The 13237-nt window shown below is 42.2% G+C and overlaps 3 protein-coding genes across 3 annotated transcripts; all 3 read left to right on the top strand.

Annotated features, from left to right (window-relative positions):
- The first annotated feature begins 1567 nt into the window (after nucleotides 1-1567).
- Nucleotides 1568-3464, top strand: LOC117260175 (complement C1q-like protein 4). Its single transcript, XM_033632086.1, has 4 exons — nucleotides 1568-1637; nucleotides 1743-1856; nucleotides 2345-2485; nucleotides 2596-3464. The coding sequence occupies exons 1-4, from the start codon at nucleotides 1631-1633 to the stop codon at nucleotides 3027-3029; spliced, it is 696 nt and encodes a 231-aa protein (XP_033487977.1). The 5' UTR covers nucleotides 1568-1630; the 3' UTR covers nucleotides 3030-3464.
- A 3510-nt stretch (nucleotides 3465-6974) lies between these two features.
- On the top strand, nucleotides 6975-8660 carry LOC144462873 (uncharacterized). The gene is made up of 4 exons (XM_078167524.1): nucleotides 6975-7091; nucleotides 7392-7481; nucleotides 7612-7752; nucleotides 7874-8660. The coding sequence occupies exons 1-4, from the start codon at nucleotides 7040-7042 to the stop codon at nucleotides 8317-8319; spliced, it is 729 nt and encodes a 242-aa protein (XP_078023650.1). The 5' UTR covers nucleotides 6975-7039; the 3' UTR covers nucleotides 8320-8660.
- Nucleotides 8661-10354: 1694 nt separating this feature from the next.
- On the top strand, nucleotides 10355-11919 carry LOC144462872 (complement C1q-like protein 2). Its single transcript, XM_078167523.1, has 4 exons — nucleotides 10355-10489; nucleotides 10601-10702; nucleotides 10786-10926; nucleotides 11038-11919. Exons 1-4 carry the CDS (start codon nucleotides 10483-10485, stop codon nucleotides 11469-11471), a joined length of 684 nt encoding a protein of 227 aa, XP_078023649.1. The 5' UTR covers nucleotides 10355-10482; the 3' UTR covers nucleotides 11472-11919.
- Nucleotides 11920-13237: the final 1318 nt, after the last annotated feature.

Genomic DNA, 13237 nt, shown 5'->3' with positions numbered 1-13237 from the left:
GGGGGACAATGAATCTCTCATTTTACATGTGGTGGCAACAGCTTGTTGTGTCCCGCCCTCATTGAAACAGTTATGTTACGAACAAATTATGAAGTTATAATGAACACTGATAACATAGCTTCTGGGTGCAAAGTCTTGAATTTAATAATCTGCTTGTACTCAAAATAATCATGCAGTAGTGTTCGACATGTAATGGATTGATGTGATGGATGCAAATGTCAATCTCAGCTCACATTATGCCTCTTTTAAACAATAAAGCCAATAAAAAAAAGAGTATTTTCTGCACTGAACAGGCCTACCAGGCACAGGGGTGTGTCAGGGCCCCCCTGGCCTTGACCAAAAAGGGATGCGAAGGAACTGCAAAGACACAAAACAACCAATAAAGACAAAACTAAAAAAGGTACACAAGCCTACAGAGGCAGTAGCCCCTTTTACACTGCCAGATTTTCAGCGAATGTTGGGCCATTTTGCTGGCAAGCTGCGAGCGTTAAGGCACACAGGGCCGAATTGGCGAGTTGATCCAAGGTGCCCATTTTTCCGCCTTGTAGGGTATATTGGTGGAACCTTTTTCTGTTTAAAAAGAACGAGGCGGCCTTCCGCCACGGGAGGGGTTGTTGATGACTTATGGGAGGAGCTGTTGATGACGCCACATGTGCAAGCCACTGTGGATAAACAGGAAACAGCTGATAGCAGGAATTAGCGAGCAGCGAGTAGCAAGAAGGAAACGCAAACCTGACAGACACTGTAAAGATGAGCAACTGGGGAGACAAGGAATTGCGCGCCCCTCCTTGCCCTCGCAAACTAAGAGGCCATTAACCAGGATGGTGAAGGACGGGCCGACTTACAAGAGAATCGCCGAAGGACCGACCAGCCACGGCTTCCCTCCCACGTCACTGTTTACGTCACACGCTGAGCAACACGTTTTGTTGCTTGCTCACGCCCCCCATTGCCCCGAAAAAGGCGCATTCTGTATAAACAAAAGTAGGTAGGCGGCATTTTACCGCACTCCCCGATTTTGTTTTTATACTGCCAATGCTGAAAAAAAGACTGTTTGGGCTTTCCTGCAAATTTGCACAATTCCTATTTAAAAAGGGCTTGTGTGTCTTGCTCTTATGTAGACAGGGGGTGGGGCCTTTTGCATATCCGTGCCCAGGGACCCATCGTCTCATAATCCACCCATGATTTTCAGTGTTGCAAACTGACAAGTCACTCTGTCTTTGATCCACAATATACAAGTTGCATCCCAAACACAGAGGAAAGACACTGCCTTTGTTTGCTGATGGGAACATTGAACCTTGTGGACATCTTGCCGCAGAGGACAGATGATACCTGACCTACATCTACAACACAAAGCCCTGGAGGCTGTGTGTGTGTGTGTGTGTGTGTGTGTGTGTGTGTGTGTGTGTTTGTGTGTGTGAAGCCCCTACTCAAACAGAAGTGATTTAAGGTATACAGGTGTATACGTATACAGACATGAAGGCAAAAAGGGTGGACTATAGGGTAAACTGGGAGGAGCTATAGAATGAAGCTGATGGGAAACATATAGTATATATAGGTATGACGCTTAAACCTGCATCAGTCTGTCACACCTTCTCTCCTTCTGAGGCCATCATCAGCTGCCAGCGTCACCATGCGAGGTGAGACGAGATATAACAAGGATATATGATATAAAGTTTTCCATTCTCAGGTTTTGTGATTCTTCTTTGGGATTAGTGCAACATACCTTTTGCTCTTCTCCGCAGCTATTGTATTGCTGTGCCTGTTGGAAGCAGCCTTCGTCCAGGCCACTGAATATTCCTGGAAAACATCTGGTACAAATACAGATAGTGCAAGTGTCGATCCAAACGCGGACAATGGTGAGAGACTTTTAGGAAAATATATGATGAAATGGAACATATTCAGAGTACCTACTGGGGGTAAAAGAGGGACTGATTACCCATTGGCCTTTGAAAAGCTTGGGGTGAAATGTTTGGTTTTGTTTTCAAAGTAATTGGTGACGTAACTGAATAAAAATTGGCTGAATAAATCAGTTGAAAGACTATGTAAAAGAATAGGCAAAGCTCTTTGAGGCCCCTGAAGGTGCAATGTGGTTTCGTCCGCCAAGCACTAGGATTCATCTTTAAATTCAGCTAAAGCCTAAAGACGTGTGTGTGTGTTTAAAAAAAAAAGGAAAGGACACAGAAGCAAACTTTGACTTTGTAAAAATCAAAAGGTGCTTGAGAGACATGGATCAAGAGATGAAGGGCAAGGGACACACTGAAACTGATAACGCATGGGGCCCAGGCTTTGGTGCTACGCCTCTGCATGTTCTCATCTGCAACTTACTGTGTTTCTGTGTGTTCAGCATGTGTTACGGACCAGGCATCGTGTGGATGCTGTCTGATGCAGCAGCAGGTTCATAGGATGAAGACGTTCTTTAACATGAGCCTCACTGAGCTGGAGAAGGAGCTGATGAAGACAAAGAGCATCCTCAACAATGTCAGAGGTGAGACAAGAGCATGAGACACACAAACCCGAACAGCTCTCCACACTCTATCATGCAACACAATCAGTGGGTGTAACATGTTTCCCTCTTCCCCTCTTCTCCATCTCCAGCCAGCCGCAGTGCCTTCTCCGTCTCTCTAACCAATGAAGACAAACTGAACTGCTTTGGCCCCTTCCGCGACGACACGCTCATCACCTACAAACATATTTTCATCAACCTGGGTGATGGCTACAGTCCGGACACCGGTATCTTCACTGTTCCACGCTCTGGTGTCTACAGTCTTGCCCTCACCGTCTACAGTGACGCTGGTTCTCCTGGTAACACTCTGGCCGCCTGCGCCGGTCTGCTGGTTAACGGCCAGGTGGTGGCAGGACCCAGAGAAAGAAATATGCAAGATCAAGAGGACAGTGCTACGGTTGTTGTGGCCCTCCACCTGACGGCTGGGGACCAGGTGGCTGTCAACCTGCCCATTGGATGTTTCCTCTGCGACGACAGCAGCCACTATAACACTTTCACTGGTTTCCTGCTGTATGCTACTGACTAAGCTAGGGAAGTTGTAGCTGCTCTGGGATTTGTACCAACTCTGGCATTGTTTGTGTCTGATACATGAAATATTCCCGTAGCAGCAGCTGTGTTTTGTAGCTCTTCATCTCTTTGGTCTTTCTCACCCAACAATGCTCTCAACTTGCTGGTTTTATTTCATCATCTTCCACTGTCATCACACCCTAATGTTATCGTTTGACACGAGCAAGGTTTAAGTTTATTTCTAATGTTTGAAATAAGATTTAAAAATGTTGTATATCTATGTCACAATTGTCCATGTTCTGAACTCACTCACAGCTGATTAGTGTCATATAATCTGAGTTTGTCTGTTCTTGTAACTGCAAATCTGTCACTTACTGATTTTATGTGATATATATTGATGGAAATATGTGATATACCTGTAAAATCAAACATAAATAAATCAGGATTTTGAACAAAATAATAGTGTATGAGGTATTTTGTTTAAATCTCTACAATGGCACACAATGGCATTGCACTGCTATGACATTGTGTCCACGTACAGTGGACAATATATCAATTTTTTCATCCCACACAATCAGATTTCTTGTCAAAACCTGGCTCCTACATTACCCACAATGCATCGCAACCACAACAGTTCATTCAGGGATTCGTGGGTGTAATGCTAGCAGCCTCTAATGTAGCCTCCAGCCAGTGGTGTAATATAATGAAGTAATAATACTTTACTACTTTACTTGATTTTTTATATTTCTGTCAACTTTTACTTTTGCTGCATTACATTTCCTAGATTAAATGAATACTTTTACTTCAATTCTTTTCTCTGTCATTCATTCATTCATTTATTTTCCTAAACTGCTTATCCTGTTAGGGCTTGTGGAGGGGGTCTGGAGCCTATCCCAGCTGACACTGGACAGGAGGCAGGGTACACCCTGGACAGGTCATCAAACCATTTGACCATTTGTCAAATACTTTTGGTTTATGACTAAATACCTGCAAAACTAGTGACATTCCTCTCACTGACATTCCCATCAGTCTCAGCTGTATTTTGTGTTTAGTGTGAATTAGCAAATGGTAGCATCCTAACATGCTAACATTAGCATTTACCTCAAAGCACCTCATGATTATGTGCAGTTTAGCTGTGGATTCTTAGACCCTCATTTATCAATCTAACGTACAAACCAGAACAGATCCGACTGCAGAAATCATCCAGTGATAGGGTTCATGTGTGATTCATGAAATGTTATCTCATCAAACACAGCGTAAGATTGATCGGGTGATGATGAATGTGGCAGCTGAAAACAACTGTTATTTACATATCCTACTCCAATGCATTCTGGTTTTAAAGGCCTCGCTGCTAAGGTGTTACAGTCAACAAGGTGAAGCCAAATGCAGAACACAGACTCAGGAGGAAAGTGGTAAAGTGTTTCATTGCCAGGATAATGAATGTGGCAGTGGGGAAAAATCCAGGGGATGGAGGCTGAGGGGAATGGTTTATGACGGAGGGGCAAACTAGGTTGGAGGGGTTCGGCTGGCCGGGAGCGTGGCAGAAGAACAAACAGATGGGCAGGCGGGCAGGTAAAAGTAAAGTTGAATTCACAATTCAGTAACAGCCTGAAGTGTGCCTGTACCACAGTGTTAGACTCAACAATCTGGTGACAACTGGAGAGGAGAGCCGGTGTTATATACTGCAGGGGTGATTACTGGATAGTTCTCAGGTGAGCAGCAGGAAGCAGGTGAGTTGAATGAATGGAATCAGGAACCCAGGAGAGTGAGGGTTTTGCCACACTCACAGCACAGACACACAGAGAGACAGACAGGGGGAGGGGAAACAGAGGACATTAAAAAACACAGCCAGGGCCATGACACTCAAGTTTACGACATGGAGGGACATAATACGGCCAAGAAGACGCTAGAAATGGATACACTGATGGCCTGGGTCCAATTTAACCAAATGGTTATATTTGGCAGCCTGAAAAGTGTTGGAAAAGCACAGTATAGAAGCAAATCACTGCTGCAGTCAACAGCATTGCAGTGGACAATCGAACTCCAGCTGAGCCTGGAATATTAAATTTACACATCTATGATATGTATTGACCTATAGCCAACATGTAATATAATATTTATTTAACAGCTTATAATTGACCCAGACAGAGGAGCACATGGCAAATCAGGTCTGCTTCCATTTTGGGTATAACAGGTGGCAGCCAGACACACCACCTGTGTCTGACACTGGTAAAAATGTAATAACCCACAGGCTACAAGTATTTGAATATTTACACAGTTGCAGGGTTTATTTATTTCTTTTCATTGAAGTAAATTTGTTAACTTAGGTTCAGGAGCAGGGCCACGCCTCAACCACACCTCAAATTACCTGCAAAGCCTACCTACACCTCTCAGATTTCTCGACCCACCCTCCCTTTCTCTTCCCCTCATCCATCATCCTCCCAGCCTCATACCTACCAACATTCCTTCATCCTCTCTTCCCTTCTCCTGTCAACTGGAGGTTGACCATCTGGGTGGAAAAACGCCTGAGACGGAACCCCACACTGAGTCTCCCTCTACCCAATCTCCAGTACATCCTCCTAGATCAACCTAACAGAAGACATCCCTCTTTCACCTTCACCCACTTGTGTCCATTCACCAGTCCTCAACAACTAACACCTCCAGAAATACAATTTAACATTTAGACGACATATTGTTGTGGCGTGGTCCTTGCTAGTGAATGATGAGTGATTAAGTAATTAGATGCCAGTCAGAATATGGTCGAATAACAACTCTCCAACTCAACCGGATTTACTGCTGCACCTCAAGTCCTCGCAGCCTCAAACTTGAGAACACGAGCGTGAGATTTGATCATAGCCTCCACTCACATCCACATTGATAAATGCCAAGCTTTGCATTGAAATGATCATGTATGCCCAGTTTTCTGTCATGAGTTCATTTCATAAATGAGGGCCATTGTCTTGACTGATTATATGAGCACATAAATGAGTACTTGTGGCATCCAAATGGAGCTCATGAACTATGGTCAACAAGAATGAGGCTGGGATACAAGCAGCTGAAAGGAGTTTCCTCTGTGGGGTGGCTGGGCTTAGCCTAGGAGATAAGGTAAAGAGCTCGGACATGTGGAGGGAGCTCGGACTAGAGCCGCTGCTCTTTTGCATTGAAAGGGGTCCGTTGAGGTGGTTCGGGCATCTGATCAGGATGCCTCCTGGGCGCCTCTCATTGGAGGTGTTCTGGGCACGTCCCACTGGTGGGAGGCCCTGGGGCAGACGGGGGCATTGCTGGGGAGAGGGACGTCTGGAGTGCTTTGCACAGCTCCTGCGACCCGGCCCCGGATAAGCGGATGAAAACGGATGGATTGGATGGATGGCATCCAAACAGAGTGGTATTTTGAGCCAGTTATTCCTACAGCAAGACCAGCTGTGTATGGATGGCTTTTCCCTCGAGCCTCATCTCTTGCGCATTAGTCATTAGTGACCACAGATTTCCTCTATTTGGATAAGACTCTCTGTGGTACCTCTATAACAGTCCTCAGCAGTACCTAAAGAACATCAGTGCTGTAGTTTTGTGTGTAGCTGCTCCACAGAGAGTTATCATTCCACTCTGAAGCAAGTATGTTCGTTATCAACCATGCACTGAGTGGTTGGACCAGACAGTTGGTGCAGACCCCCATTAAAGGCTAAAAAAATCATGTACACTGTCTTTAAAAGTAATTTCAGCTATGCAGCTCACCATGATTCTTAGCAACTGGTGAGGAAACTGAACTGAACTCATCCCAGGCGATAGATGATACCCGGGTGGCATCAGTAACAAAGCCCTGGAGGGTACCTGCTTGTGTGTGATTTAGGAAAATGAGAGCCCCTAGCGATGAAGAAATACAACTCCAATTATAAGGTTATAAAAACAAATAGGGTGGACAATAAAAACGGAGGAGCAATGCCAAAAGAGGAGGAATAAAAATGACGGAAACCAAGGGAGGGGCTCTCAGTAAAATAAATATCCACGTCTTTTGTCTCATGATCAGTCTGCATGCTGCCCGTCCTTGTGAAGCCATCATCATTTACCAGCATCAACATGAGAGGTGAGACTTGATACAAGCTGGAACTACAGTGACATCATATTTAGGAGGGAGACGGCTGAAACATTACAGGCAAGGTGGACTCCTGAATGGTCAGACAGAATGGAAGCAGTGTGGGTTAGAAATGTCCTGACTGAAGGTGACTCATCAGGGATTAGTCTCAAATCTTGTTCAAAAGAAATGAAAGGAAGGACAGAAACAGCAGCAGCTTCGAGTCAGCTCGTTGCCTGAGAAAAGTAATGGCAACTAATGCAATGCTTTTTCTGAGTTTTATTGGTATCTGCCTTTGCTCTTGTCCCACAGCTATTGTACTGCTGTGTCTGCTGCATGCAGCCTCTGGTCAGTATTTCTGGAACTCACCTGATTCCACGACAAGTTATCCAGAACATGATGGTAAGAGATTGAGAAGGAAAAGTCTATCCCCTCTGCATAGTCATATCCATCTGCCATCTAATGTATTAATGTGTGCACCTATACGTGTGTGTGTGTGTGTGTGTGTGTGTGTGTGTGCGTGTGCGCGCAGTTTGCCTTTTGGATCAGACATCATGTGGCTGCTGTCTGATGCAGAAGCAGATGCACAGGATGGTGAAGTTCTTCAACCTAACCCACAAATTAATGAGCGCGGGGCTGAGAAAATCAAAGATGGCCCTCGACACTGTGAAAGGTGAGCAACACATTGTCAAGCCACACAGACCAGGTGACAGACATCATCAAAATATTTCAATAAAACAAAAAATGATCCACTTTTTATTACTGTGATTGTTCCTATTTCTCTGCATCCACAGCCAGCCGCAGTGTCTTCTCTGTCGGCCTCAACGATCACAAAAACATGAGCTGCTACGGCCCCTTTAGCACTGCACAAATCATCACCTACAAACACGTCTTCATTAATTGGCACAATGTCTACAGCACGGACACTGGTATCTTCACTGTTCGCAGCTCTGGTGTCTACAGCATCGCCGTCACCATCTACACACCTCGTTCTGCTGGTACCATCACTGGCGCCTGCGCCTATCTGCAGCTCAACGGCATGGACGTGGCTGTACTCTTTGAACAAGAAAACCATGACTTGCAAGACAGTTTCACTGTTGTTGTGACTCTGGAGCTGAGGGCTGGAGACCAGATGGCAGTCCTCCTGACGGCAAGATGTTTCATCTGTGATAACACAAGCCGCTTTAACACTTTCACTGGCTTCCTGCTGTACGCTACTGATTCATATGGCAAAAAGTAGCTGTTGTGGGTCTTATACAGTTTCTGAGTCTGTTAGAAGAACACGACTTGTAGCCCTCGATCTCTGTCTAATCTGTACTATCACTCATCCCGACACAACACTGTCATCATTATTTTGTGCTCCGCTATTTTTCCTGAGATCACTTCCCGTCAGTTATGAATATTACTTTCTGAGGGAAGCCAGGTTATTAATCAACCTCTGATGTCTTTTGCACTGTAACAGCTGTTGATTTTTAAAACTACTGAAATGATGTGATGTAGGCTTAACTGTAATATAAATATATATATTAAAAAAAAGTGTACCTGAAACCTACCAGTGAAATAAACCAGACATTTAAACTAGTTGGCACTCTGAGTCATTTTGTTTCAACCTCCACTAAAGAAACAAAGGATACAAAAGTGGTTTCTACGTTAGACATGTTGATGGCAAACTTGGATTAATAATAATGAAGCTATGTACAGATCAATAAAACTTTGACATTTTAGGATAATTTTAGGATTGGAATCATTCTCACCCAAATTATAAACAATTTGATCAAAGCCCTGAAGTTACAGCTTCGGTCACCTTCAATCACAGAAACTGAGAATGTCATGTGTTCCAGACAGATGAAATGTGAGCCATAATAGATAAAGTTCTGCTGCAGTAAGATATATATTGTTAAAATCTTTATTTAAAGACTGTAGTCCAGCTTCAGTATAGTGTGGTTGTTTTTAAGGTGTCTTATCCTGTACATTCTTCTGCACACACCATATCTGTGATGAAAGCAATGAAGGTGACTCAGGATGAAATGAGATGTGACCTATAACACATCTATATAATATAATATGATATGATATGATATGATATAAATGCATACATACAAATTCAGTCATTTTTCTAGCCTTGGATCTCAATAGACTGTATATATATTTTTTATTGAATAAAGGTTAAATAAATAGATTAAAAAAATCTTCTTCCTCTCTTGTTATTACTAAAATTATTATTATTATTATTGTTATTATTATTATTATTATTATTATTATAAAAAGCCCCAAATTGAATAATGCATCATTTAATTCTTGCATTAATGAATAAAAAATAATATAAAAAATGTTGCAGCTGGTAAAGGTGCAACTTAAATGCTTTATATACTGCTGGATAGTTTAATCTATAATTATGCATCATCCATTACTAGTTGATTATATTTTGTGTTATCAAGTTTTCAAAATAATGAAAGCAGACAAATGTTGACTAAAATAAATGTATGAGTAAAAAGTACAACGTTTCCCTCTGAGATTCAGTGGAGTAGAATAAAGTTGCATAATGTGGAAATACTAAATTACAAGCACCTCAAGTTCCCTACATTTTAAAGTGTTCGTACTAGATACTTATTACTAACAACTACTAATATTTTTTAATTACAATTCATAAGTAATCTGAAAAAACAGTTTTTTGAGTATAAATAAGATGCCAGAATGCATAAAGAAAAGCATCAAAATAGAGCTTGCTCTTAAAAACATTCCTCGGAGAGGATCCCCTCGGACTGAGCCACAGCATGATCAGCACAGCATATAAAAATCATCCAAACTAGTACTCGAGATCCGCCTCAATACTGGTGTCAAGATCGATACGTGACGGTTTTAGTCTCATCTCGGATGCAACTTACTTTCTACTCTGTCTAATCTCGGCCTCAGGCAAGGATATAATTTTATTTCAAAATCACAACCACAACTTTTTATGAGAATGTGGATCCTTCAGATAGTGGGACTGGTCTTGGTCATGACCTCTCTCACTTTCGCTGGCCTTGACTACAAGACTGATTTTAACCATCTTCAACCTGTGTGCTCATCTGCTGATGACTCTGCCACCTCTCTCCAGACGACAGGTGATACCTGGCCTGTGACCAAGCGAACAAAGACCTGGAAGGTGTGTGCCAGCTTGTGTGCGATTTTTAGAAAGTGAGAGCACCTGGTGACGATAGAGCATCCCCAGTTGAACAGATATAAAGGCAAATAGGGCGAATGATTAAAAAAACAAAACAAGGAGGAGCGATGACAGAAGAGGAGGAATAAAAGTTAGAGGTAACAAGGGAGGGGCTCTGAGAAAAAATATATATCCACTTTCTCCACTGATCAGTGTATCACACCCTCCATCCCTCTGAAGCAGTCATCATTTAGCATCAACATGAGAGGTGAGGCATTTACACAGATATTGGTTCAGATACATAACAACACAACAGGCCACTGATGCAAAGCTTGTACAGTATTCTTGGTTTAGTGCTACATTTGCTCTTCCCCCCCAGCTGTTGTACTGCTGTGTCTGCTGCATGCAGCGTTGTCTACTAGATTTCCTTGGGAAGGACTTGACTACAAATTCCCGGAGCCAGTACTCAACACAGGCAATGGTGAGAAATTGTGGCTACATAATTTGTGCGCCTTTTTATTTTTAGTTCTATCTGCAGTTGTATGAATGTATGTTTGTGTTCAGCCTGTGACACGGACCACGGCTCTCAGTGCTGCTGTGCCATGCTGCAAAACGTGACCATGCTGAGGACTTACTTCACCACGGCCCTGGATGAGCTGGAGGAGGAATACTCACAAGTACAGCAAAGCCTCAACACAATCGAAGGTGAGCGACACATCCACGAGTTACACAACATGAGTTATTTTGGACTTTTCTTAATGTTAATGAGGCCGTAGTGATCTACATTTTTTAACTTGTTTTCTCCTTCATCCACAGCCAGCCGCGTTGCTTTTTCTGTCGCTCTATTCAGTGATAGTGACACTAGATGTTATGGCCCTGAGACAGCTGCCATAAACATCATCTACAAACATGTCTTCATCAACATGGGTGATGCTTACAGTACGGATACTGGTATCTTCACTGTTCCACGCCCTGGTGTCTATAGCCTCGTCCTGACCGTCTACAGTGATGCTGGTGCTCGTGGGAACGATTTGGCCGCCTGCGTCAGTCTGCATGTTAATAACATACCCAAAGTTGGCTCTGAAGATAGAAATAGGCAAGACCAAGAGGACAGTACCACTATTGCTGTGGCCCTCCACCTAAGGGCTATGGACAATGTGACTGTCAGCCTTCCTCCTGGATGTTTCCTCTGTGATGACAACAGCCACTATAACACTTTCAGTGCCTTTCTGCTTTATCCTATTGAATAAGGTTTTTGTTTGTTTGTTTGTTTTGTTTTGTTTTGGGGGTGGTTTCCCCCACCAACTCTTGCCCTGTTAACAAGGTTAGAGTTCATAGAGGAAATCTCTCTGTGGAGTCTTATGGCCTCTTCTCTCAATCAGTTTTTTTTAATGGAAGCCACTTCTGAAATCCATCATATTTGATTTCAACTTGTGTCATTTACAAAGCTTGCTAACATAAATGCATGAGTATCTTTGCTGTGTTATCTTTTTCTTGCTGATGTCTTGTAACATTTTTGGAGAATTTCACTGAACACCCAGGCACCTGTGAAATGATAAGAAAATAAATCAGGATTTTAAACAAAGCAGTTGGCATTATAGTTTTTTTTCCCAACTCAAGAGATGTGTGATGTCTACATTGACAAATGTGACATTTGAATTTTAGTTTATAAGATTTAAATAAAGCACTTTATTCACAGCTCTGGTTATTCTGTGTGTGAACCATTCTTATAGAACATCATGATCAAATTAAAATCAAAGCTACAACACCAGCCAGGTGAACACACAATAAAGGACAGATACAAAATGATACAGTGAGTTATGTATGATCATATTTAGTTAGATGTTTACTTTAAGGCATTTTTATAACATGTTCACCACAATAAAAAAACACTGTAGACAACAAAGGAGATTTTGAGTGAGACACATAAGCAGACAGGCGGCACGGTGAGCAGTGGTTAGCACCGTCACCTCACAGCCAGAGGGTGATGAAGAAGGAGGAGGAGGAGCCCTTATGTGTGAGTCTTGCATGTTCTTCCCATGTCAGCATGGATTTTCTCTGGGTACTCCAGCTTCCACCCACAGTCCAAACACATGCAGGTTGACTGGTGACTCTAAATTGTCCGTAGGTGTGAATGTGAGTGTGAATGGTTGTCTGTCTCTATGTGTCAGCCCTGTGATAGTCTGGTGACAATGTCAGCTGGGATAGTAAGTAAGTAAGTAATATTTTAACATTTGTCTTGTTACAGAAAATCCCACACACTGCTCTTGCTTCACAATTTATTAATAACACTAATGTTTCGGTCCTCCTGGAACTTCGCCACAGGTGCTCAACACCATTATTTCCAACATTGAGCTTAAATAGAAGCTGCTCCATATCCCACAAACAAAAGAGCAAGGGAACAAGAAAAACATAGGAAAAACCTAGAAATATGGAGCTCCTTACACAATAAAGGCTATTTACAAGATTATTTACAAAAAATGTTTTGCTCTTATGAATGAACACATCGGCTTGCAGCTTTCATAAATCATTCAAAATGTTCAACATTGTATACTCTTATGTACGGAAGCATATTGCATTCACTTGACAAATTAAAAAAAAATCTGTTTTATTGAGTAATTTTTTTCAGTTTTTCTGAGTCATTTTTTTATTTTTCTGTTTTTCATGGTATTTTTTTTTCTGTTTTTCGTGGTAATTTTGTTTCTGATTTTCGTGGTAATTTTTTTTCTGTTTTTCGTGTAATTTTGTTTCTGTTTTTCGTGGTAATTTTGTTTCTGTTTTTCATGGTATTTTTTTTTTTGTTTGGTTTTTCGGAGTATTTTTTTCTGAGTTAAGAGAGCAATAGAACAACAGATGCTTTCATTCCTTTCTTGAGAGCTCGATATAATGGAAGCAAACATGACCCGCTTGTTTAGTTTAATCCAGTTTTACTTTGTTTTGGGTTATGTGTCCGACTGATTCTGGAGAAACACTGCAATGTCCAGCAGATCTGAATGGACATCACCGCAAAGTCTTA

This window comes from Epinephelus lanceolatus, chromosome 4 (genome assembly GCF_041903045.1).
Source record: "Epinephelus lanceolatus isolate andai-2023 chromosome 4, ASM4190304v1, whole genome shotgun sequence".
Taxonomy (NCBI): Eukaryota; Metazoa; Chordata; class Actinopteri; order Perciformes; family Serranidae; genus Epinephelus; species Epinephelus lanceolatus.
The sequence above is the reverse complement of the archived record's forward strand: the minus strand, read 5'-3'. Positions and strand labels throughout refer to the sequence as shown.

Coding starts and splice junctions, on each gene's coding strand:
- LOC117260175 (XM_033632086.1), top strand. Junction 1,857..2,344: donor CGATCCAAACGCGGACAATG/GTGAGAGACTTT, acceptor CTGTGTGTTCAG/CATGTGTTACGGACCAGGCA. Junction 2,486..2,595: donor CATCCTCAACAATGTCAGAG/GTGAGACAAGAG, acceptor CTCCATCTCCAG/CCAGCCGCAGTGCCTTCTCC.
- LOC144462872 (XM_078167523.1), top strand. Junction 10,703..10,785: donor AGTACTCAACACAGGCAATG/GTGAGAAATTGT, acceptor GTTTGTGTTCAG/CCTGTGACACGGACCACGGC. Junction 10,927..11,037: donor AAGCCTCAACACAATCGAAG/GTGAGCGACACA, acceptor CTTCATCCACAG/CCAGCCGCGTTGCTTTTTCT.
- LOC144462873 (XM_078167524.1), top strand. CDS start 7,040: ATGCTGCCCGTCCTTGTGAAGCCATCATCATTTACCAGCATCAACATG. Junction 7,092..7,391: donor TACCAGCATCAACATGAGAG/GTGAGACTTGAT, acceptor CTTGTCCCACAG/CTATTGTACTGCTGTGTCTG. Junction 7,482..7,611: donor AAGTTATCCAGAACATGATG/GTAAGAGATTGA, acceptor GTGTGCGCGCAG/TTTGCCTTTTGGATCAGACA.